At 30.0% G+C, this 26,135-nt stretch overlaps 1 protein-coding gene across 1 annotated transcript in view; it reads right to left on the bottom strand.

Moving 5' to 3' along the window:
* Positions 1–26,135, bottom strand: part of LOC142324522 (protein amalgam-like) — a 423,072-nt gene that overhangs the window by 174,644 nt on the left and 222,293 nt on the right. Inside the window, exon 5 of the mRNA XM_075365350.1 lies at positions 15,399–15,531. Coding sequence (XP_075221465.1) covers positions 15,399–15,531 — 133 coding nt within the window. The remainder of the gene's footprint in view (positions 1–15,398; positions 15,532–26,135) is intronic.

Genomic DNA, 26,135 nt, shown 5'->3' with positions numbered 1-26,135 from the left:
TATATATAAAATTTTATTTGAATGTTGTGTATTGCACTTGACATTAGATTTAAGACAGAGTAGAATAGCTACTAGACAAATTTAGTTTATTTAAATAGGTAGCACTGCTAAGAACTGACTAACACACAAATGTATGTCATTTTAATTTTTACTTCTTGTGTGAAGTAAAGGAAGTACTGTGATCGCGAAAAATTTCAGTTTTCAGATTTCAACGGAAGTATTCATTTTTACCAGTTTCATTGTGACGTCTGAACATATGAATCTCGCATAATTCAAAAACGATTAGCCATGGGATGTTGAAATTTTGGATTTATGATTGCTGTAACATCTAGATGTGCACCTTCCCTTTTCATTGCAATTGACTGAACCAAAAGTATCCAAAAAAGCCCAAAATCCAAAAAATCTGGATTTTGGGCTTTTCCTTTACTGCAGCAATAAGCCCTCATTGTAAACTTTTCAACGATTTGTCATGAGTGGAAATTATTTTCATTAGTTCCAAAGTTATAGGCAAATGAAGTTTTACTTAATGAAATATTTGGATCTTACAAAGCACATCGGTTCAAATCAGACTTCATCCTTTTTTAACTGTTTTTTTAAATTTAAATATATTGATTTATTAATAATTATTAACCGCTGGTTGCAAAAAAACTTTTATTGTAAATAATAATTCAGTAATAACAATATGAAAAAATATCAGAAGTTATTAATGAAATAAAATTTTATGTACTTCTCATTTTAAAAAAAAATATGTATACGTAATTTAATAGGCATACAAGGAAGTCATGCAGTGTCCACATCAGATTTTTAAGCTATAGTAGAGTTGTTTGTTGCTACGATCTTTTTTTAAATATTTCCTTAAAGGTTCATGCAGCTAACCTTAAAACTCACCTATTCTAAGGTTTTTATGTACTGTTCTGCTACAATTTTTCTCTTACATTGGATAATACTTCTTAGATTATTTATCTTCAAAGAGGTTAGGATAGTATAAAGGGTACAGGAGTCCATCTGTGTGTATATATATATATACACACACACACACACAAAAGTTATTATTACTCTTATTGAGAAATAACATTACCGAAAATTTATAAAACAAAAAAGTTGTTTATTGCTATAAGTATAGACTGTACAAGTAGTAGGAGACTTTGCTTTACCTAACCGGATCCTCAATCTCTAGATTAGGTACTTTAAGTCACCACAGGCAACAAGCCCAACATAAATTCACTCTACTAAGCTCTAATAATGAAGTAGTTACTCCATTTGTTATTACCTTCAAAGTTTTGCAAAATGAAATCTAAATTAAGGGCAACACGTTCCCACAGTATCTATCTAGGGAAACATGGACTAAGGAAAAAAAAGGAGATTGGTTTAACAGAGGGGATTATCAACTACAGATGAAGGCTGTTAACACTTTTGGAGATCAGAATAGTTTTTGTGTCCCCCCTAGACTATTCTTTATATTCGTCAAGTTTAGCTACCAACGAAGGTTGAATCTCATTAGGATTACATAAATACTGAAATTATGACACATTCCTTTACATATACACTTGATAATTATATTTTTATGCTAAAATTCTTAATTTCTCGGCTGGATTGTTGGATGGAAATTTTTTATCAAACTGATAGACATAAACATAAAAACAAATATATGACTTTCACATAAATATTACATAAGGAGCTCCAACAAGAAATCTCTGTGGCTAATTACAAGAGTTATTAGTTTAAAAGTAATTACAAATTACTTTTAATTATAATTAAAAGAGGGATGTAAAGTTAAGATAACAAATTTTTAAGCTGCATATACAGGTATTTATAAAAATAGTTTCAAGAATTCAGAAGATGTTCCCCCATACCGAAATAAAGAAAAAAACTTTATATCAACATATGTTCGAAAACGCTTGGTTTCCCAGTACCCACCATCTTTTATTTTTAACTTAAAAATTTATTTCTCAGGGATGGTTAATCGTATCGAGCTGTAATTTCGTACTGCTAGGATAACTATAACTTAATCAGTCAGCTTATAGAGTTAAAGTAAACAAACTGCCCGTACGAGTGTTCAGGCGGCCGATTCACAAGCATCTCCTGTAAATCCTGATTCATATAAAATAAATTACACGACATTAATATTCAGTAACCAAAAACTATTATTTTTCAAATTATTATATATATTTTAAATTTAAATATATTAAGACATTTTATAAGAGTTTTTTAAGAGTTACAAAATTGTCAATTGTCCACAAACAGTAAAATTTCACTAATAACTTAGATCAAATTTCTATGATAATAAGCAAATAATAAATTCAACTCATTTTTCGTCATCTGATTGTGAGAAAACCGTAGTGCTGTCAGTATTAAGAGATACAATAGGAGGCTCAGTTTTGTTTTCTATTTATTATCCAATTCCCAATAATCTGGTTCAATAGTATCCGTTACCGGTTTTATACAGTTTTTCCATTCCTGCTGACCTGTTTTATAGATGACTTTTAAGTATACATTTTTAACATCAGATGTTTTAAAAGCAGTATTTTCAGACTCAACGTAACTTTTGATTTGTTCCCAAATTAACTGAAATGAGTTGAGTACACAATGATAGGAGGATAATCGAAGTACGATTTTGTCAATGGATCTTGTTAACTCATCAATTTTATAATTAAAATTACTTTTAATACGTGAAACCATTTGCAATAATTGGACCTTAAGTTCGTCCTCTTCAAAAATTCATTCCTTTTAAACTAAGCCATATTTTGATATAATTATTTTTCCAAGACAAGGCTGAAATTCTTTTCTTTTTACATAAATGATAACGCTCTTTATCTAAGACAATAACCGAATTATCTTCTGGAGGAGGTAACAGATCGCTCTAAACTATTTTTCAATAAATAAAATTCGTTTACTTCTATCGAATTGCGATTTTATCGAAATCGTCAACTTTTTCTTCAATTGATCTGCGGGTTTTTTTTTTGGAAACCGTATTCATTAGTAGATTCATACTCGCGAATCACATTGTACATCGAAGCAGCACAACTTACACTTATGTTAGCAGTTTATTAACGACATCCGAAATCAACGCCGTTAAATTAATCTTTAATTCGCTTTTAATGTGTTTTTCTGTACGACAAAAAGGCTTTTTTGCGGTCTTTTTTTCGGAGGGGATCAGTAATCACGGATTATTATCAGTTGATTCGATATCAGACATGCTGTCAAAATAATAGTATTGCACAAGTCGTAAAGACACAAATCTAGGAATACACTACTTTTGCATTTCAGTAAACTTAAAAAATTGTATTATATTAACTTTAAATAACATTAGAGTAAATAAATAAGTAACAGAAACACAAAAAAAGAACATGAAAACGAAAGAGTGATTATATGAAAAGATCAAGGGGTTTGAACTGAGAAGACATAAACGTTATATAGACTTTTAATTACATTGACAACTAATTTTACGGTGACTACATATGAGTAATGATTATAGTGTATATAGATATGAACGCGTTGTGAATCGGCACGATGCAAAAGACATGACTCAGCAGAATCATGACGACACAAAGTCAACGTTTGTTAATTCTTCATTCTATAAGCTAACTGAATACAGTATAGAGGTTTACATATACAAAAATAATAAACCCGATTGTTCAATCCATTTCAAAATAGTGACCATGTAATTCTTTTTAGTTAATAATACCTTTGAGACCGCTGGTTTATTTCAGTGTTGTGTTAAACAAAAAACGCTAAGCGTTTTATGACAAAGAACATGACACCTTATTTATTCAATCCTTTCATAAATAAGAAATGAATCACTCTACATTAAAAAACCAGTTTTCATTTTCTTCCTAATGAAATTAAATAACTTGACACGATCTTAACTGTAATAATTTTATTAACTTTCTCACGCAATAAATTATAATAATTTAATAATATTGAAAATATTTTAATAAAATAAAATGTTACACAAATCATGAAAATATTATAATAATAAATAATATTAATTAATATTGAAAAATAATTTGAATTACACGTTATCGTTTTTTGAGCAGACGCTGATTAAACAAATTATTTTTTCCAATTAAAATTTATATAACAATAAATTATCGTACAAATAATAAAACAATAATAAAAGAAACTACAGTGGCTGTTAAAAATGACGGCCCTCATTCAAAATACATGCATTCAACCTCTTTTCACTGACTGCCGGACACTTTCAAAGATGTCAGGTGTCTGACAAACTCTCTCAATCCCATTTAGAATTCTTTTGCGCAATTTTTCTATGGTATCCAGAGGGTGTCTTATACAAGTGTCTTTAAATGGCCCCGTAAGAAAAAGTCAAGAGGATTGAGATCGGGAGACTTAGCAGGCAATGGAAATGTTCCTCCTTCACGAATCCATCTTTTTGGGTATAATTCATTTTGGTGACTTCGAACATGTAATCTGTAATGAGCCGGAGCCCCATACGATATGAAACATATTTTTTTTGCGTGTTATTAAGAGGCAATACTTCGAGTAAAAGTGGAAGATCAGCCATCAAGAAATGTAAAGAAATGTAAAAATCAGCCATCAAGAAATCTTTCACCATTGAGCGTTTCAGGTGAAAGACAAACAAGTATTCTGGTATTCTGGTCACCCAGAATACCAGTCCATACTTTTACAGAAAACTGGATATTGTGACGGTTCTCTAAAATGGCATGAGGAATTTCAATTGACCTCGGGTGTATTGTTAGTATTTAAAATGGCTAATTTGTAAATTTGGCTTCATCAGTGAAAAAAATTCACTAAAGAAACTGTACATTTTCGGATGAGTCACTGGGCATAGCCGAACACGGAGAATATAATCTCGAGGTAAAACAGCTTGTACTTGCTGATTGTGATAAGCAAGGAGTTGCTACTTAATCAAAACCTTTCAAACTCTTGCATTACTAATATTGAACTCCAAGTCCAGCTCTCTATTTTTATTTTTCTGTAATATTTTTTTCGGGATAGTCGGGTATTTCATCTAACACATCCTCCTCGAATTCGGGTGTGTATATTGAACGTGGTCGTCCTGATTTTCCACGATTTTCAAGTTTTATGCTTCTTGTGTCTCTGAGCCGTCAACGTATAAATGATAAAATTATGTGAGAAGGTAACGTTCGATTGGAAAAAGAACTACTGATACAGCCGTCTCGCCTCAAGGATGCTGAAACGTGCGAGACCGTCCATTAAATGCATATAAGCCATTTCTAAGTTAGTATAAATATGATTCACATTACCTGCCGTGGTCAATAAGATTATGGTAAAAAAAATTAACTCGTACAGCATAGATCAATGTGCAACACCAAAAGGCAAACTGTGTGTTGTTTTTATTTACATTTAAAACAATGATTTGTTAATTACATCTGTTTTATTGAAAATTGTTTTTCAATATTACTATTATGTATTATAATATTCATGATTTCAATAACATTTTCTTTTATTGTAATATTTTCAATATTATCAAATTACTACGATTTATTACATGATAATAATAAAAGGAGTAAAAGTAGTACTGCTGAAATAGTGTCGAGTTATTTAACTTTATTTGGAGGAAATGAAAACTGGTTTTTAATCTAGAGTGACTCACTTAAAGAATTTTTTGCCATAACTTTGTTATCTGTGAACGAATTTGAATAAATCAGATGTCATGTTCTTCTGTTTCTTATAGATGTCATGTCCTACATTTTTTCTATAACATAACATTGAAATAAACCAGCGGTTTCAAATATTTACATGGCCGCCATTTTAATATGGATTAAAGATCGGGTTCATTATTTTTATACTAGTAAATCTCTAGGTGTCCTAGCGGTGTACGAAATTTCAACTTGATACGATCAACCATTCCTGAGAAATAAGTTTTATGTTAAAAATACAAAATGGTGGATAATTGGAAAACTAAGCGTTTCTGAGCATATTGATAATTTTTTTCTTTATTTCGATATGGGGGACTATTCCCTGAATTATTTAAACGGTTTTTATAAATATCCTGCATTTATCAACATAACAAACTTCAATTAGGCTGGAAAAATTGATTTTCCCAGAACTTCTGTTCGGTGTGATTATATGGTGTTGTAAAACGAAATTATTAATTGTTTTCCATTGGTAAAATTTTCTTTTTTGTATTATGTGCTAATTATTCTTCTTGAATAATGAACACGTGATTAAATTACACAATATTTAATTAGCGTATTTTAAATTTATTATTATTACTTTTTTTTAGTTTTTGAGGAGAATTTGCATCTTGTTAAAATCTATGATGAGGCATCTGCAAAGATTTATCTCTCCTTGCTCATGTAATATCTAAGGATTTACTTAATATTTAATCCAATATCCATATATTAAGTCCAATATTTAATCCATTTTAATAACCAATATCCAAATATTAATATCCAATATCCAATATTTAATCCATTTTTCATATATACTTAATATTTAATTTTTTCGTAATTTTGATCTTGGAAAAGACAGAACGAAACGCGTCTAAAATACATGCTTAAGTCGGAACAATCTACATTAATGAGAGAAGAAGATAGCTGAAAAAAGGAGAAATTATTCTAAATTGACTTCTAAGTTTTATATTAGAAAAAGTTAAAAACATGTTTTATTAAGCCTAAATTTATTGTTATATATCTATTTTTTAGTTTAGCTAATTTTTTGTGAGTCTTTTATTAGGTATAAAAATTTAACTTCATACAGTTATCAATTTAGCAATCAAATTTTATCAGAATACATCACTAAACCAACCTAATCTAAAACACCTTTACTTTTACCTTTTTCTAAAGTAACAAACATTTTTTATGAACCATGTCCCATTTACCTTCGTAGAATTTACGATTTGCTTCTTTTTCTTCGTATTTCAAGAACAGTGGCCCCATAGTTTTTTTTTTTTATAGAGATACGTAAAAAGAAAATAACCGAGGAAAAACTAGTTAAATGTGAAAAACGAATGAACCGGAGAATTACATTTGTGGTGATGGTTTCTTTGTTTTACTGTTGAAATTACTGCTTAAATAAGAATAAACTCTTGAAACTTGAATTAGTCAGTAACACCTATTTTGAGATATCTTTACTTATATGACATTCTTAACTCATATGATAAGCATTTCATCAAATAAAAAAGGGTAACATTCGCCAATTTTTACTGGAAATTTTATGTATCCACTTATAATGTTTCAAACTTGTACGATAATAAAAACTTATATTTTGTTGAGTTTTATGAATTATTTGATAGAAACTTTTTTTTCATTGCATATCAAAACTTTTTTTACAACAGTTTATATAAGGTTTGTACTATAAAAATGAGATGGTAATATTGAAATAGTAATAATAATAATACTAACTACGTACAATTCCAAAAGAATATCTGTTTATTTTTAAACTATGTGAAATTATTTTAGAAAGATTCATTAAAAGAAAGTGAAAATACAGTTTCGCTTTATACGTAGTCTTTCTAAGATACGACTCAGCCTTCTACTGTATGTTATTTCTACTTAGTATACCTTACATACAGTAAGTATCTTACCCTTTTACATTAAAGAATGTATGAGCTCTCTACTAATTGACACTCACTAGTGTCGAGGAATCGAAAATGTTACAGCGCATATGAACTTTGACGGTTGGCCTCAGTCGTTACTTTACTTATAGTTAGCGAGCTCTTGCATTAATTAGAACTCACTTGAAATTTATGGTACGGTTATCGTGAAACAGCTAACAAATGATTCGTCTCAACCACACAAGTTAAACTGAATACATACCTACATAAAACATGACTGTCGGTACATAGAATTATTTTCAATAAAAAAAAAAAAAAAGATAAAAACTATCATTTTTAAACGATAAACCGAATCAAATTTATTTTTAATATATAACTTTCTTTATAAACATAACACTTTTAGTCGCTCTTGCCAGCATTTTTTATCTTAAAAAATGTTCACATGGCAGTACATATAGAAGGATACTACAACATTCTACATATGTGATATTTAGAATGTGGTAGTAAAGTGTGGATCTGAATTGTATCTGTTCATTCAGCACACAGTTTTTTTTTAATATATGTACTATGCATAAACATAAGGACTATCTTTATATTTTATATATATATATATATCTTGTTTATGGTTGGTAGTCTTCGAAAAGGAAGAAATAAAAAAAATGTAAATGCTTTCGTTAAAAAAAAATTAAAGGAAAGTAATTCAATTTGTACTAAAAGTAAAAAAATCTTGTTTTTAAGAAATTACTTTAAAAAACTTTCTATTTATGTATCTCTAAAAAGAAAAGCGCGTAATTCTAATTATAAAGTCGTATATGATAGCGCCCCTGTCGTTTTTATTTTTAGTCACGCATATATAGAAAATTTTTAGTTGCTTTAATTTTTTTGGGAAGTGTGTAGCAGTTATTTATTTTCTTTTAAGGGGACAGAAAAGGAAGCAACCAGATAAAGGTAGTAACGAAAGTGACAGCGGCGAAGAAGAGAAATCGAAGCAGAATGCTGGTAAAAAATCAACTGCATCTTCGCTACATGTGGTTCTGGTGTACAGGATCAAATGTATTTTGATAATATGTGGATCACTGGCTTGGTCGTTCGTTTAGTATGACCTCATCTCAAAAAATAGAAGTTTCAAAAAACTGTTGGTCACTAACTCCAAGTTATGACTCTGCTAAAGATGCTGTGCAATTAAAAAGAAAATTCAAATATAGCTGATTGGCGGATTATGCTACTTGGCTGGCGTATTCAAAGAAATAAAAGGACGTGTTGTGCATTTACTATGTGTAGTTTCTACCAATTAATGTTCATGGTGTTTTTAGTTATTTCATAGGGAGGCCGTTTATTCGCTATAAAGACATGCACGAATTCGTGAAATCTCACACATCTCAGTGGGACAAATCGGCGGCCAGAACAGCAAAATGTTTTGTTGAAAATGTACCCGGGATGTACAGCTGATTTCTGTTCACCAACAAGAAAATTGTTACATCAATAATTTTGAATGTGATGTTTTGTAGTACACATGACGTACCTTTGATGGGCAAAGAAAATCATGAAGGTGTTTTTGAAGATTTTATCAAACTCAAAACTGACGCTTGTGACCACATTTTAAAGCAGCTCGTAGAAAAGGGCGCAAAAAATGCCATTGTGGCCACGGATTCAAAATGAAATAATCAGTCTATGTGGTGACGTCATTAGAGACGACAACACTACTAACGTAAAGAAAGCATGTGCTTACAGTATCCTGACAGACGACAGTAGATATATCAGGGAAACAGTACTTGCCAGTGGGGTTAGATTTTTTGACGAAGAAAAGATGATGGATCATGAGGAATTTGTAGGTTTTGTAGAGTTGACTGACATAGATGGAAAATCTGTAGCATCTGCAATTAACAACTTTGTAGAAAAGGTAGGCCTTGATCCAGAAAAGTGCGTCCGACAAGAATACGATGGGTGTTCCAGTATGGCAGAAAAGGATGGTGGTCTCGTGAAAATTATTCGAGAAAAGTATACGAGAGCGTTATAGTTTTACTGTTCTAGTCACAAACTGAACTTAGTGTAAACGACTTAAACTAAATAGCAGTGATACGAACGAAATATGGTCTCCACAGTAAAAGAAATAAAAAAATTCTTCTGGGAATCGGCACTTCGTCGAAAATGCACACTGAATATATGCTCTGTGAAACCCATTGGTCTCAAAAATATAAAAGTCGCCACATTCAAGAAACATTTGTGCAAATCGTTATGGCGCTTGAAAAACTATCAACAAACTGTAACAATGCAACGAGAAAAACTGCTTTTCAAATGCATTGCGCTGCTACAAATCAGAATTCAATGTTAGTGTTTGTCTCTAGCACAGTATTCGGCACTCCTGCAACCGGGATAAATGCTCTTCAATCAACAAGTGTGGACTTACTGTAATGTGTAAATTACATAAAAAAATATCACAGACACCATGAGAAAACACCATGGAATTGCGGTTGTTGAAAGTGGAAGTGTTATAGCAGAGGCTGAAATCGCCAAGAGTCTTGAAACAGATTTCAATATGCCGTGAGTCATAAATCAGCAGAAATATCGTGCAAATCCACTAGCGCAAACTTCTAGCGAGTTTTGGAGATCACTAATTATTCCGTACATGCCTCTGGCACAGCGTTTTTCTGAGGAGTACTTTCCCGCGTCCTCAATGCTTACGTTACACCCTCACATAATGCTTGATATGATATATGCTTGCATGAGGGGTTTTTGAAAAAAATACTAGTTTTCGTAGTTACTACAATTTCAATGATTTCCTCAGTGAAGCTGAACTTTGGTACAACCAATTGAAAGGAAAAAAATGTGGTAAATGCCGAACTGAAGGAGATAGAACTAGCTACACTAGTTAAAAGAAACCCAATTGTTCTACCCATCCAGGTAGAAACGGGCGCTTACTTATCTCACTTGCACAGCCTTACACAACGCAAAGATCCTTCAGCACTCTTTTTAACTAAATTTAAATAAGTACAATCTTATTTATAATTTTTATACCAGAAAGTACTTCGGCTTATTGCAAATTACAAAAAAAAACAAATTAGGAATTTTTAAAGATATAAAAATAAAAATGAGTTTCTGTTCTCATTTATTTAACAGGACGTTTTTAAAATAACTGTTAATTAAGTCAAGTATTCGTATTTTAAATTAAAACTGTTTTATTTTTTATTAAATTTCGAGATATGATACACATATTATTATATTAAGCAGTCTTAGTTACTGATCTATTATTTGTAGTAAACTGATATTGTATCTAGAATTTGAAATTTATACCTAGTCTATGTATCTCTTCTTTATCTGGATCCTGTTTCTCTGATCATGCGTAAACTCTATGTTAATCGGTGCGTACATGCTGTGCAATGTATGGAATTAGCTATATTAATGAAAGGAAGAGGAGTTGGAAAGAGGTGGAGGCAGAGGAGAGCACACAAACCACACCACACGTATACGGTAGATATACATTCATACAGTTAATATACAAACACAGGGATAGAGACTGACTGGGAGAAAGAGAGTGGTTTGCCCTCTGATTAGGAGAGGAAGTAGAACTGTTATTGTCAAATACATTAAACCGTTGAGATTCGGTTGTAGTTCAAGTTATATGGAGTCATATCTGTTACATCAGAGTGCAGTAATGCAGTCTGTGCTTGGGAGTCAACATGTATGTACACGGCGATAAACACGAATCTAATTGTAATACTACTTATTTGAAATCATTCTGTCTCTCTCTTTCTATCTCTGTATACGCGAATATATTTAGTCAATTTATACGGTGTACGTGAATGTTTATAAACGTGTATTTGCGATACCATTGTATAAAGTTGTTTCTAAATCTTTAGTGATTCTATTGATTGGTGCAATGTATTAATTAGAAGGGAACTAGTTGGAAATTCATTTACGAGTATGAGCTGTTTAAAAATAAATATATATGAACTCACAAAGTACAAACATATAGGTATGCGAGCGAAAATATTATTCGCATATGTATATTATTCATTTATGTTCAAATAGTTACAATTTGAAGTAGTTACATATTAATGTTACTAATGGATATAAAGGATGGAATTTATAGTAGACCACTATTCAGAATTAATTAGAAAGAAATTCCTATGTATAATTATTAATACCAAAATAATTACGTTTAATATTCAAATAATTACGAATGTGTTCTAAATGTAAGTGTAGTTAAAACAACGTATATTACTTGTATAACTAAATGCTACTCTTTTATGGCCTTTTTCCTGGAATAGAACGAACAGGTACTAAATTCACATCTGATCAAAAAATACGAGAGATAGAGATAATAATATAGCTTATACTATACCACAGTAAAAACTGTAATTTCAGGGATTCAATATATGCATTTCCGAAATTATTAACTATTATGGTTCAAGATCAATAGTGATATAAAAATTTCAACATTATAAGAGGAATTGGAAGTCCCTCAGTTAATGAAAAGAGGAATAAAAAATACATGTATATATATAAAGTATAATCTACGAGTACATACAAACAGATTTATGAACTTTCCATCATTATAGCTTAAAACTTAACTTTTTCTAATAATAAAAGAAAAGAATATTTGACCACTACGAATTTAAAGAATAACAAATAAAAAATTCTCTGTTTTCGTCTGATATATTAAAATTAATAAAACTATAAAATTCAACTTATAAATTAACACCCTTTCTTAGATAGTTTTCCTAATTAAATACTTGATACACACACTTAGCAATTATTTATTGTATACTGACTGGCTAACAAAACAGGCCTCTTGTCTTTGAGCTGTAATAATTTTACAAAAATTCTCATGACTTCCTTTTACGCCTATTAAATTGCTTATACACATTTAAAAAAAATGAAAAGTACATAGAATTTTGTTTCATTAATAACTTCTGATATTTTTTCATATATATATATTTTTTAAATATTGTTATTAATGAATTATTATTTATCGTAAAATATACGTGGCTCGGCTGATAAATATAATGCGTAGCATGGGCGTGATAATATATGCGTAGCATGGGAATGAAAAGAGATATTGGAATGAAATAAAAAAGGAATAAAAGTACAATACCTTAACTACAAAATGCAGTATTTATTTTTCAATATAATGCTCGTTTACACTGACACACTTTTCCCAACATGTGACAAGTTTTTGCATTCCGTCAAGACCGCCAGAATTTATCAAATTCTGTTGGTCTTTCTCAGATCCAAGTGGCCACAGCTTCCTTCACCTCATCGTCGGCGATGCAATGATTACCTTTGAGATTGTTCTTGAGATGAGGGAAGAAGTGGAAGTCGCACGGAACCAAATCCGGCGAGTATGGCGGATGCAGAATAGGCTCAAACTTCAGTTTTTTTTTCTCCTGCTGTGCTGGGCCGGCTCAAGAATCAAGTATTACTCAGCTCAGTATTCCTTGCTACTCTAATGAGCCTCCCCCACCTACCGGCAGTACGTTCGGCATGGCAGGTCAGCTCAGCGGTTCCGAATCTTTTCCTTATTCTCATCTCGTCTCATGCCTCAAATGTCAGCTTGCGGAGAGCCGTCAGAGAGTTTGCGCGTTAAAGCTCATCAGGGCCAGGAACGGGGAGGGTGGTGTGGCGACCGGAAACGACATAAGGTGGGTGTCATCCCCTATGGGGTTGGGTACCCATCTTGCACAGATTTTACAGTAACCCAATTGCTCGATAATATGGCCTACTCGTTCTTTAGATATGCCTAACTGAATAGCGATGCGTTGCTGGGTGATTTACCAGTCACTTTGAAACAAATCATCCATCTCCCATCGATGTTTCTCGTCCGTCACAGAAAGTGGTCATCTGCAGGGAGGTGCGTTCTCAATTGTCGTTTTACCAGCTTCACATTTGCGAAATTTCAACGCCCACCTATTCACAGTACTCTCGTCAATAGTTTCACTACCGTAAATCGCTTTTAAACGATGAAAAATATTCGTAGTATTCATATTTTCTGTTGTTAAAAAATTTATCACTGGGCACTGTTTTAACCGTTTTTACATGTTAGCCGTACTCACTTCATTTTAACTGCTATTGAAAACAAACCGGTAAACGGATTTCAACGCATTAACGCAGGTTTGTAGAGGGGGAGTTTAGTTAACATGTATTGCCACGGCCAACTTGATAGTACCTTTTTTCTTTGTAGCATGCTAGTGTACAAAATTTATCAGCCGAACCTCGTATTTAAATTAAAATAAAAGAGGTGAAGTCTGATTCGAACCGATGTGCCTTATCCTTGTAAGATCCAAATATTTCATTATTTAAAATTTCATTTGGGTATAACTCTGGAACCAATGAAAATAAATACCACTTATGATATATCGTTAAAAAGCTCTCAAATAAGGGCTTATTACTGCAGTTAAGAGAAAGTCCAAAATTCATTTTTTTTTGATTTTGGGGTTTTTTGGAGATTTTTGGTCAAGTCGATTGCAGTTATAGGGGAAGTGCTCAACTAGCTGTTGCAATGCTCCCAAATTCAAAATTTCAACATTCTACGGCTTATCGTTTTTTGAGTTACGCGAGATACATACTTATATATATACGTACGTACAGATGTCTCGCCGAAACTAATCAAAATGGATCCAGGGATAGAAAACCGAAATTTTTCCCGTTCACAATACTTCCTTTACTTCGTTCAAGGAAGTAAAAAACTGTACAATATGAAGTTAACATATGTCAAAACATGAACCTTTTTCTTTACCCTCAAAAAATTTCAAATTGTAAAGTGATTTTTACTTCATTGTACAAAGTAAAGGAAGTATTGTGATCGTATAAAATTTTGGTTCTCAGATTTCAACGAAAATATCCATTTTGAATATCCCTGAATCCATTTTGACACGTATCGGCGTGACGTCTGTACGTACGTACGTACGTATGTATCTCGCAAAACTCAAAAACGATTAGCCGTAGGATGTTGAAATTTTGTATTTATAACTATTGTAACATTTAGTTGTTCACCTTCCTTTCTGATTGCACTGACTGAACCAAAAGTGTTAAAAAAGCCCAAAATCCAAAAATATTGGAAGTATTCAATAAAAAAAATATGAAAAAATAACGGAAGTTTTAATGAAATAAAATGTTATGTACTTTTCATTTTGTAAGTCTGTATATGTAGTTTAATACAAGTTCAAGAGAGTCATGTGGTGTTCACATCAGCTTTTTTTCAGCAACAACTTTTAAAAAAAATCGTACATTTCTTTCTCTGGTTATCGTAACAATCTGTTACCGTATAAAGGCTCATACAACAAATATCGAATATGCTATCATTTATAGATAGGAAATAATTATTTAAACAAAAAAAAAAAAAGACTAAGGTAATTCATGAAAGAGAAATTTATCAAATTCTTTAATTCATCCTACATCTTTGTTTTTTTTAAGCATACCCTATTAGGATTCGATGGTTCTGAGGTTCGAATACTAGTAAACATTAGTTGCTTTTATACGGATTTGAATACTAGACAGTGGATAGCGGTGGACTTTGTTGTTTGGGGTTTAATTAACCACACGTCTCAGGAATAGTCGGTCTGTGTCGGTACTAAACTATACCCACTACTTGTCGTACCATCCTCAATATCACTGGACCTTGGGGGGAGTTGCTTATATTCACTAGTTGGACAGATTGCAACGTACACATTAGGAAATATATAAAAGCATTCAGCAAATCTGTTAAGATCTAATAACATCTTGTTCTTCCTTTTTTGTAATACATAATTTTTTATAACACTGAAATATTTTTTGGATATATGAGTATAAGATTTTTTCCCTTTGAATCATATTTATTAAATATATTATAATCTTAATTATTAAATAAGTAAAACAACTGATACTTATATTTATCATTAAAGTGTATTTCAATACTTACAGAGTACGTGTAATAGAAGTTGCGTTGTTGCAGGATGACCGACATTGTTATCAGCTGTACAAATATATTTACCAGCTTGTTGCCGCTTAACGTGATCTATTTCTAGTCTTGGACCAGTATTTAATAATAATCCCTGAAAAAAAAAAACACAAAAAATATGAAGAAAAATGAAAATAATACATATATTCTTTATTAAATTATCATTTCTATATTTAATCTTATATCAATAAGGCAGTTGAAGTATAGATTACTTTTCCAATAATAACATTTTATTAAGTTTTAAGTGTAGGACAATCTGTTCTAATTATAATTTCTCTTATTCTCCATGTTCCTTCTTACAACTTTTTTCTCCGTTATTAAGTAATAACATTTAGCAATGGGAATAACATTCAACCGTTATAATTACCGCCACAATCAACTATTTCAACAATATTTCTAGTCAATTAATAAAAATTCTGTTTGAACTCAGGTTATCTGAGATACAGTCATTTTGAAATAAACTAAAAAAAATAAGATCATAATAATTGTAAATCATGAAATTACTTATGCTGAAATACACTTGTTCTGAATTATCTATGTTTGTACTAATATGGAGTTAATCTACTAGTAAGCTCAGATGATAAATAAATCTAATATTCAGCAATTACCAGCAAACAATGGGTAACTATTTGTAAAGTTCGAAGTTGTAACTGTAGGTCTATACATAATTTATTGTATTCTCGAGGGGAAAAAAACGATGTGGCTGAACTTTCCCGAAGTTTGAATTGAACATAAGATTTGGTTTTGTTTAGAAATAAAAGTTGAAAAGTATTTATAACATTACAACTTTAAATTTTTAAGAGAAACGATTTTTAAAATTCTCCACTAATTAGTAAAAAAGAAAAATGGCACAAATTTTTTTTATTTCTTACCATGTTATTACAAATATTGTACCTTAAAGTATAATTTTTTTGTCTTCAGTCAATTGACTGATTTGATGCACCTCTACAAGATTTCCTATCTAGTGTCAGTCGTTTCATTTCGATATACCCCCTCCCTACATCCTGCATCCCTAAAAATTTGTTTTACATATTCCAAACGTTACCTGGCAGCACAATTTTTCCCATCGACTTTTCCAAATGCTTTTTTCTTCATCGATTTGCCGCAACACCTCTTCATTTGTCACTTTATCCACCCCATCTGATTTTTAACACTCTCCTATCGCACCACATTTCAAAAGCTTCTAATATTTCCTTCTCAGATACTCCAATCGTCCAAGTTTCACTACCATATAAAGCTACGGTCCAAACATATACGTTCAAAAATGCTTTCCTGATGTTTAATTAACTTTTGATGTAATCAAAATATATTTCTGACTGAAATATCGTTTCGCTTGTGTTATTCGGCATTTTATATCGCTGCCTCGTCCATCTTTAGTAATTCTACCTCCCAAATAATAAAATTCTTCTACCTCCGTCTTATCTCGTCCAATTTTTATATTCAATGGTCCACCTGCTTTATTTCTATTATATTTCATTACTTTCGTTTTGTTATTGCTTATTTTCACGTGGTAGTTTTTGCGTAGGACTTCATCCACCATGCCATACAATGTTTCTTCTAAATGTTTTTTACTTTCATGCAGAATTGCTATATCATCAGATATAAATTGTTCTCCGGATTTAAATTGTTAAATTGTTCTTTAACATCATTAACTGCTAGTTTTATGTAAACATTAAAACATATTGAAATAAATTTACAACTCTGTAAAATAATAATTTGGACTATAATTAACTTTCTTTTAAAACTTGAAGTTTTTTCTACGTGTCAATACAGTGATTATAAAATTTTTTTCAACCTGAAGGTTGAAAAAAATTTAAAAAATGTATGAAATTTAAATTTTAAGAAGATGGAATTTATTATTCATTAGTATTTTGTTTCAATAATATTACATTTTACATGCTAAGTAACTCATATATAAAAATGATAATTATAGAATCTACATAAAAAAAAAAACAATAAAACCAACGAAACAGTTGAACTTTTTACTTTGGTATTTGCATAGAGTTTAAAATTTTACAAAGTTTCTTCATCATCGAGTAACATGCAATTTCCTATTTCAGTATTTAACATCTTATTAAGAACAATAGTAGAAATGATGTTACTAAAATTCTAATTTTAGGCCAGATTCTTCCTGTTTAAACAGATGGAAAATTTTATAAATTGTATAAATAAATGAACGTGTTTACTGGTAGTCCAAAAGTCGGTAGTTTTTATAATAATTATTTAATATAGCATATTTTATAATAATTGATGAATAAAACATTAGAGAAATACCGTAGTAGCCCTACAACTCAATAAAAATAACCCAGTAATACATTACAGAAAACACTCTAACATGCTGTTTTATACCTTCATATTAACATATTTTACATATTAAAATATAACTATTATTGCTTATAATAATAAATATAAGCTAAGCAAAAACGTACGCTCGCTAACCTTGACTAACTAACAGTATTATTTTGATTTAAATAATTGCAATAATTTGAATTTATAATTTTAAATTTTTTATTTAAATAATCAAAAGATTACTATTAGTTAGTCAAGGTTTGCGTGCAAAGCGAGCCTAGGTTAGATTTGGTTAGATTATATTTATAATTTCTCTGTAAATACCTCAAAATACCCACTGATTTGGAAGAATCCTGCCTCTATTGTACTTTCTTTTTGAAAATGAGGACTCGTCGATTTCTACCGTCATTCCTGGAGCACCTACCTTTTTGGGTTTTTAAATAAATGATCAGCACACAGACTTCTCTCAAGTACATTTTCCACTCTGTTTTGCTTCACTTGACATTAACCTACGCTTGCTCGCTAACCTTGATTAATATGTTAATATGTTTAAAATTACCGGTATAAAACAGCATGTTAGTGTGTTTTTTCTACTGTTTTATTCATAAATTATTATAAATCATACTATATTAAGTAATTTTTATGTATAAAAATGCGAAAAAAATAAGGGACGTAAAACAAGAAAGTACGCAAAAGTCACTCACTACCTATTGAATAAAGACCTGTTAAATAAGACCTATAGAATACAATAAGCATTTATATTTCTTGGACTAATGTTTGTGTTGGAAATGTATTCGCTCTACATTTATATGTATAAAAGTACATATATATATATATATATATATATATATACTGCGATGATATATACAATTGACATATTAAACATCAAGGCAAATTGTTTCTTATAACTTACAGGTCAAATTTATTATTTCATTTCGGTTATTATTTATTAATTTTATTGTTTCTTTTTTTTACAGGAATATTTATCTTTTACTGGCGTTTACTTTTATTTTTAATTATTTCTCAGAAGAAAAAGTCCATAATTGTGAGGTCTGATAATCGAGATTGGATTTTTACGGATGTTCATCATTCAATCATGTTGTCATTGAAATTTTTATCAACGTGTTCATGTAATATATTGGTAGCAGATTACGGTAGAATTTCATCATTTTTGAGATAAACATTTTCTCTGTTATTAAAATTCATATGCTGTAATAATGAAACAATATCAGTACACCGATTCAGGAAGTTAAAAATAATAGGTAGGAAAACTAAAAACAGTTAAACAAAATATTGATTCAGATTTAATATTACTTTAGGTGATAAATTTCAGCCAAGCCTAACGCTACAGATATAGAATTCTGGTAACAGGGGGGATTTTAATACAGTAGATCTTAAACCACCAAAAAATTGATAAAATTCATTGAATTATATTTTGCACAGTATTTTACCTTTAATAAAACCTGTAAGACGGAAGTTTTTTTCTGTTAACAGAGACTCCGTAAGTTAATTATCATATTTTTTGGTTGTTTATTTTAATATATCTAATTGTTTTGTGTAACTCCAATCATATGAAATTTGTAGAAATGTTTTATTTCGTTTCACTGTAGATGAGACAAATAAAGCTAAAGCAACATTCCATCAATTATTATATTCAAAGAATATTCTATACTATTTATTATGAACTCAAGAGTGTTTTGATTGTTATACAAAATGAAAAAAAAAAAAAAAATTAAAAATTCAATGAAATCGAGCTGCCTTATACAGGAAATAATGTTGCACTCATAACATATTCATGTCATCCATTATAGATATGTTATTAATGAGATTCGACAAACATGAAGATATGTTACAGGCATGTCATGGCTAAACTACCGGTTTGGTCTAGCGGTGAACGCATCTTCGCAAATCAGCTGAATTGGAAGTCGAGAGTTTCAGCGTTCAAGTCCTAGTAAAGGCAGTTATTTTTATACGGATTTGAATACTAGATCGAGAATACCGTGTTCTTTGGTGGTTGGATTTCAGTTAACCACACATCTCAGAAATGGTCGACCTGAGACTGTACAAGATTACACGTCACTTACACTCATACATATCAACCTCATTCATCCTCTGAAGTATTATCTGAACGGTAGTTACCTAGGATGCTAAACAGGAAAAAGAAAGGCTACTGGGTGTAGACAAATAAAGGATTATTGTCTAATCTGCAACATTTATTTATTACATCGAACCTTTGTGTAAGCCAATCGATTTTAATGTGTGTGACTCACCCAATACTGTTTTTAATGTATCCTTACTAAATGAAAGATCATTCAGATATTTTTCCAAACTGAGGTGATTGATAGCTTAGAAAAAATTGTGACTACAAAATAACTGAATTTGCTAAAGATTTCACGTAATTCATATAAAAATAATACTACCAATAACGTTTCAAAAATTACGATGAGACTGATAAATGGGAAAGTAATATTTAGCCTACGAAAAACATTAGTGTATAATTGAATTTTATAGTTTTAATTTATTTAATAAGCTATTTTCTTTAGATTTAAAAAAATAATTAATTTCTACAAAAATATAATTAACTTTAATATTTATTAATGAAAGCGACATTGTTATGTAGGTCCTTGACTTATTCTGTGACCAGTATTTCATATGAAACTTCGTTCGTTATGCATAACTGATGGGCAGTCTTATAAATTTTTAAATTTCTTTTTAAAATTAAGAGTAAAACTTAAAAAAAAATTGTTTATTAATGTTTTTATAATATGTTAATGTACACTTCATAGCAATAGCGACTTTAATAATATTTATACAGTGCAGAATTTTGCAAAGAGCTTTTTAAGAGATTATTTTTATATATATCACTCCATACGATGTTGAGTTGAATTTCAACTGCTTAAAAGAATGATTACCTTTAACTGAAAAAAATTCTAGGAAATTTTATTTAATCCGCTTTGTTGGCGATAACCAATCTTTGAAAATAAAAAAAATGTTTAAATAACTTGGCTTGCTCATTAGTTTCCAAATAGAGTGGTGTGAATTAAAGGTTGACTACAAGAAAATTCATAGCTTAACTTAGTTATGAAAGTTATACAATTCTGGCATCCACTGTTATTTATATCTTGTTTATTTAAAAATAAATAAATATCTAAATTGACGTTACTCTCAATTGCAGTTGAAAGAGAATTCAAGAGTTCCATATTTAAATTGTTTGAAACGTCAACTTTTATTGACCCAATATAATATGCATCATTAAGTACATGGTTTTTCCATCGTTTCTCATATATTTAATTAAGTTTATAAAAATCTTTGAGAAAGTCTTTAAAATGTAAAAGTTTTAATACACCTTTACAAGAGTCTTTACCTAAAAATAAATAAAAAAAAGTAGTAAAAACTCATTGTTAGAAAAATTATTCAAAACTTTCTTCTTCTATATTTATCACAATATCCCGGCCTGGCGGGCTCCTGTATGTGTCCGCAATGTGGATTGTTGGACGATGCTTATTATGTGATATATGAATGTGCTAGGTATGACTTAATGCGCACGGAGATGATTTGTCGGCTTGATATTATCGGTCGACTGTTGATCTCTATGTTAATTGGAAAAGCCGGGCCGAAAAAGTGATCGTAGAAAGTTTTATTGCATATTTGGCGAAAGAAAGGATTGCTGAATGGATGTGATATTCTCTTGAACTTTCCTTCTTTGCGTTTATGTTTGGTTTTATTGTTATTTAGTTGCTGTTTTTGTTTCTATTTGGTTATAATTTTGTTTTTCGTTGGTTATGGTTTTATGTTACTGTTATGTTACATTATTTATTGTTATCGTTATGTTTTGTTTGCGTTTTTGTGTTGCGTTTTATAATTCGTTGTGTGTCGAACTCATTTTTACCTTTCGGGTCAGTAGATTTCAGTTCCTTCGTACTTAGAAAGTCATTCAGTCTTGTTTGAGACTTGGCTAGAGGTGTTTTGTTTGGAGTTTATATTATTTACTAGTACACCGATGGTAATGTCGCTTGTGGCATTCGTATCGGTGGCACCTGGCTGAGGCTTGACTGAAAGACGTCATTGCCGAAGTACTGAAGATGACCTCCGGTAAAGCCCATAAGGGCTAGGTACGGAAATGGTGGCATGGCGACCGAAACCGTCACATGGAAGGTGTCTTCCCCTATGGGGCCAGGATGTTCTTCATGTTCAATTGATGTTAATATAAATAAATTTTCTCAAAATTATTTTTTCTATAAATTTTGTTGCAATACTTTATTTATTTACTAGCAATTTAACAAAGTTATTGTATTAATTACGTTTTATGACACCGTTTCTTTGTATTTTATAAGAATTTTCTCAAAAATTCCTAGAGATAATTCTTAAATCTGTTCTATTAAATTTTTCAGGTCAAAACCCATACGAAACCATCAAATTTACCCCCTTAATTTAAGTAATTTACGTTTCAAGAATTTCAATATTATCCTTTGAGCAAAAATAAGGGTAAAAGTTTTTGCAATCTATAACTCTAAAACCAGAAGCCTTTTCCAACCCACGTTTATATGTAGATTTCTTTATATTCACTCTACTACGCGTCTTAAAATTCTTTCTTTGTTAGATATTCTGGTTAGTAAACGTTTTATTATCACATACAGCAGTTCTGATTAATTTTACTTTTACCTTAGATATTTTATATCTATTTAAAGCCATGAGGAAGACAGGAAAAGATAATTTATTCCTTTCAGTTATAAAATAATGGATTATATATATATATATTTTTTTTTTTCAACCTAATAAGAGAAAATATGATACAAAAGAAAATATCAGAATTTAGATGTTAAATTAGGTACATATAGGCCTATGTTAATAATAATAATGAAAAGGAAGGATGTATACATGTGTATAACAGAAATAATTTAAAAGAAATTATTTCAAACGATGATGTAGTAATTCAAAGTAAGAAGATTAAAAAAAAGAGTGCAAGGGTAAAAAACGACGGTATAATAATTAAGTCAGTTCGTGGAAAACCCAAGGATTAAAATTAGTGGGATTAGATTAATGAGAATAATTGTTAGAATAAAAAACATAATGGAGTACATGTAAAATTCAAAGGATTCGGGAACAAAATAAAGAAATTAATAATTATAACAATAAATTAATTATTAATCTAATAACTAATCTATAGAGACTGATTATTAATGATCAATACAATATTTATTGGGTTGATCAAAGAACATAAAAGAGTCGATTTAATAAAAGAGATGGAAAATATATAATCTGAAAAAAACATTCCGACAACGTGTTATGAAAGAGTAATATTATGAATATTTTATAAAGGGATAATGTACCGGCAGAATTAAATAAAAAAGAAAACTGAGACGTAACGGAGTATGAGAAGAGGAAGAAGCCCCAACAAAAGGAGAATCTTTTTCAGTTCACTTCATAAATATCCATTGAAAGATTAAAAGTTAATCTACAAAGCAATGATGAAATAGGAAACTACTGACAGCAACTAAAGTGTGTTGATGCAACAGCTGCCTACAAACGGATAATAGTCTAAAACAAAGAAAAACAAATAGTTAAAATCTTAAAATTATAAAATTTATTAATTTAAACTCTAAAAATATGAAATTTCTTTATTTTATAAAAATCTGATGTAGACATCTTCCTTGTACGCCTATTAATTTACATTTACACATTTTTTTTAAAATATAAAGTATAAAAAAAAATTTATTAGATTGAAAAATTCTGAATATTTTTTCATATTTGTTGTTGTTGTTGTTATTATTGAATTATATTTTATCGTAAAAATATTTTTACAATGAGAGGTTAATAATTATTAATAAATCAGTATATGTAAACTAAAAAAAAGGTGATGAAGTCTGATTCGAACCGATGTGCCTTTCCCTATGATCCAAATATTTCATTAATTAACATTTTATTTGGCTATAACTCTGGAACCAATGAAAATAAGTACCACTTATATATATATATATATACCGTTGAAAAGCTCTTAATGAGGGCTTATCCAAATGTTTTGGATTTTGGGGTTTTTTGTACCCTTTTGTCGATTACAATCAAAAGGGGAAGTGCACAACTAGATGTAACAACAGTCCAAAATCCAAAATTTCAACATCCTACGGCTAATCGTTTTTGAGTTATGCGAGATACATACGTACGTACAGACGTCACGCCGAAACTAGTCAAAATGGATTCAGGAATGGTCATAATGGATATTTCCGTTAAAATTTGGAAACCGACATTTTTCGCGATAACATCCTTTACTTCGTACAAGGAAGTAAATATCAAACATATATGATCCCGGTGTTCGGCATTTTTCATACGCTACATTTCCATATCCCGTTTACAAGGTTCAAGATTATGTGGCGATATCATAAAACTAAACAAACAAAAACACTGCTGAAAAAAGACGAAAATAATATTACAACTTTAAATAAATAATACTCATGACAGGATGTTTACGTTTAATTAAATTGATCAGGCTACGAAAGGAATGTTATTATAAGAAACTAAATAAGACTATTACCGTAGTTATTTTTGGTATAAAGCGATCAGGTATTCAAATAAAAATCCTAATGCGAACGTTTTTTTACCGGTATTTATACTTTATTTCTATAATGCATTATAACAGCAGTAACAGAAAAAATTGATTAAATAAGCAGTATTAAACAAAGTAAGATTTAATTTGAATTAAATTTAAGTTTAAATTATACTAAATTTATTTAACTTTAATTAAAAGGATTTAAAAAAAAAAATATAATGTTATTTGAAGAGATTTTATTGATTAAATTCAAAGCTATAATTTTTTATACAAAAAAAAAAAATATATATAATTAAAAAAAAAAAATACCGTTTAAAATTCGTTTTCGACTATCTATAACAATTGAGATACCTAAAACTCATCGATAGTTTAACGTTTATAATTGCTCCCGAAAAGTGGTCATGAGTTCGAGGACCCTTTAGTTTCAAGTGTGCTCAGAATATTGAAATCCGTACATATTCTGTTTTTTGAAATCCTTTATTTTGTATAGTGCTGTGATATAAAATACTTATCGAAGAGAAATTGATTAATTACTCTTCGGAAATTTATTATTATTGCAATTTTCGAGTTGTTAATTTTTCCCGAAATAATGATTCGTGTAAATAAAAAAAAAAATAAATGTTTTTTTTTTATCATTACTAACTAATGCTACGTAAGATATTGACGCTTAGTTACTGTACTAGGTGTAGCGCGTACAACGTGTTTAGGAAGAGCTGATAATTTTTTTAAATCTTATATACATTTATTTATTATTTTTTTTACTTTCTGTATCGAAACCAGAATTACACATGGTCCTTTCAGAGAACCTTTTTATATTTAAAAATCTGCTATTCAATATTTATGCACGCTCTTAAAGAAAATACGAATAGTGTTTACGGATTTTAGATTAAAATACAGAATGATATTTATTCTCTTAATATAAAATGTTTTCTGTATAAATCAAAATATTTTCAATTTTGTTTTGTTTTTTTTTGTTTTGACCGATGAATTAATTCACCATAGTAAGTTGTAAGGAAGCTTGTACGTGCGAATATGAAAATGAAAATTTGTAGCGTAAGAATGCCATGCCTGATCGGAATTCGAACCCAGAACCTCAGGATGAAAGGCCAAATGCTACCACTTCGTCAAGGAGATCGGAAATTCCTCTTTGAATTCCTGACAAATTGTATTAAAAAATAAATGTGAAGAAAATTTCTAATAGGTAGATAAGCGTTTTTGTACGCGTATTATATTGAATTACTGGAAATAAAAAAAAAAATACTAAACAGAAAAGGTTTTGTAAAGTGATGGTCATATATTTGTATAAGAAAGATATGTATACAAATACTTCATTGATGAGTTGTTTCACGCTATTTTCCATCCCTTTTTTTTTGTTTTCTCAGTTATCAGTTTTATGAATTCCGGTTTTTGTCGTTTTATACAGTTTTATTATATACATAGCTCCTTATATTTTTAAATTTAATATACATTGATATCCTAATAGTTTCAGTCAATCTAGTTCACCTGTTTTTAAGATTTTCCACATGTTATCTCCTCTTAGACTTTAGACCTCCTCAGTTTCTTTTTTTTTTTGTGTTTTTAATAAAATAAATTTTACATTTTTAATAAAACATAACCTATCGAAAAGAATAACACTATCTTTACTTCCTTGTACCAAGTAAAGAAAGTATTGTAATCGTGAAAAATTTCGGTTTTCAGATTTTAATGGAAATATACATTTTGAACATTCCAGATTCCATTTTCACTAGTTTCGGCGTGATGTCTGTACGTACGTATGTAATCTCGCATTACTCAAAAGCGATTAGCCGTAGGATGTTGAAATTTTGGATTTAGGATTGTCTTAACATCTAGTTGTGCACCTCCTA

The sequence above is a fragment of the Lycorma delicatula genome, chromosome 5, assembly GCF_047948215.1.
Source record: "Lycorma delicatula isolate Av1 chromosome 5, ASM4794821v1, whole genome shotgun sequence".
NCBI lineage: Eukaryota > Metazoa > Arthropoda > Insecta > Hemiptera > Fulgoridae > Lycorma > Lycorma delicatula.
This window is presented reverse-complemented; position numbering and strand designations above follow the sequence as displayed.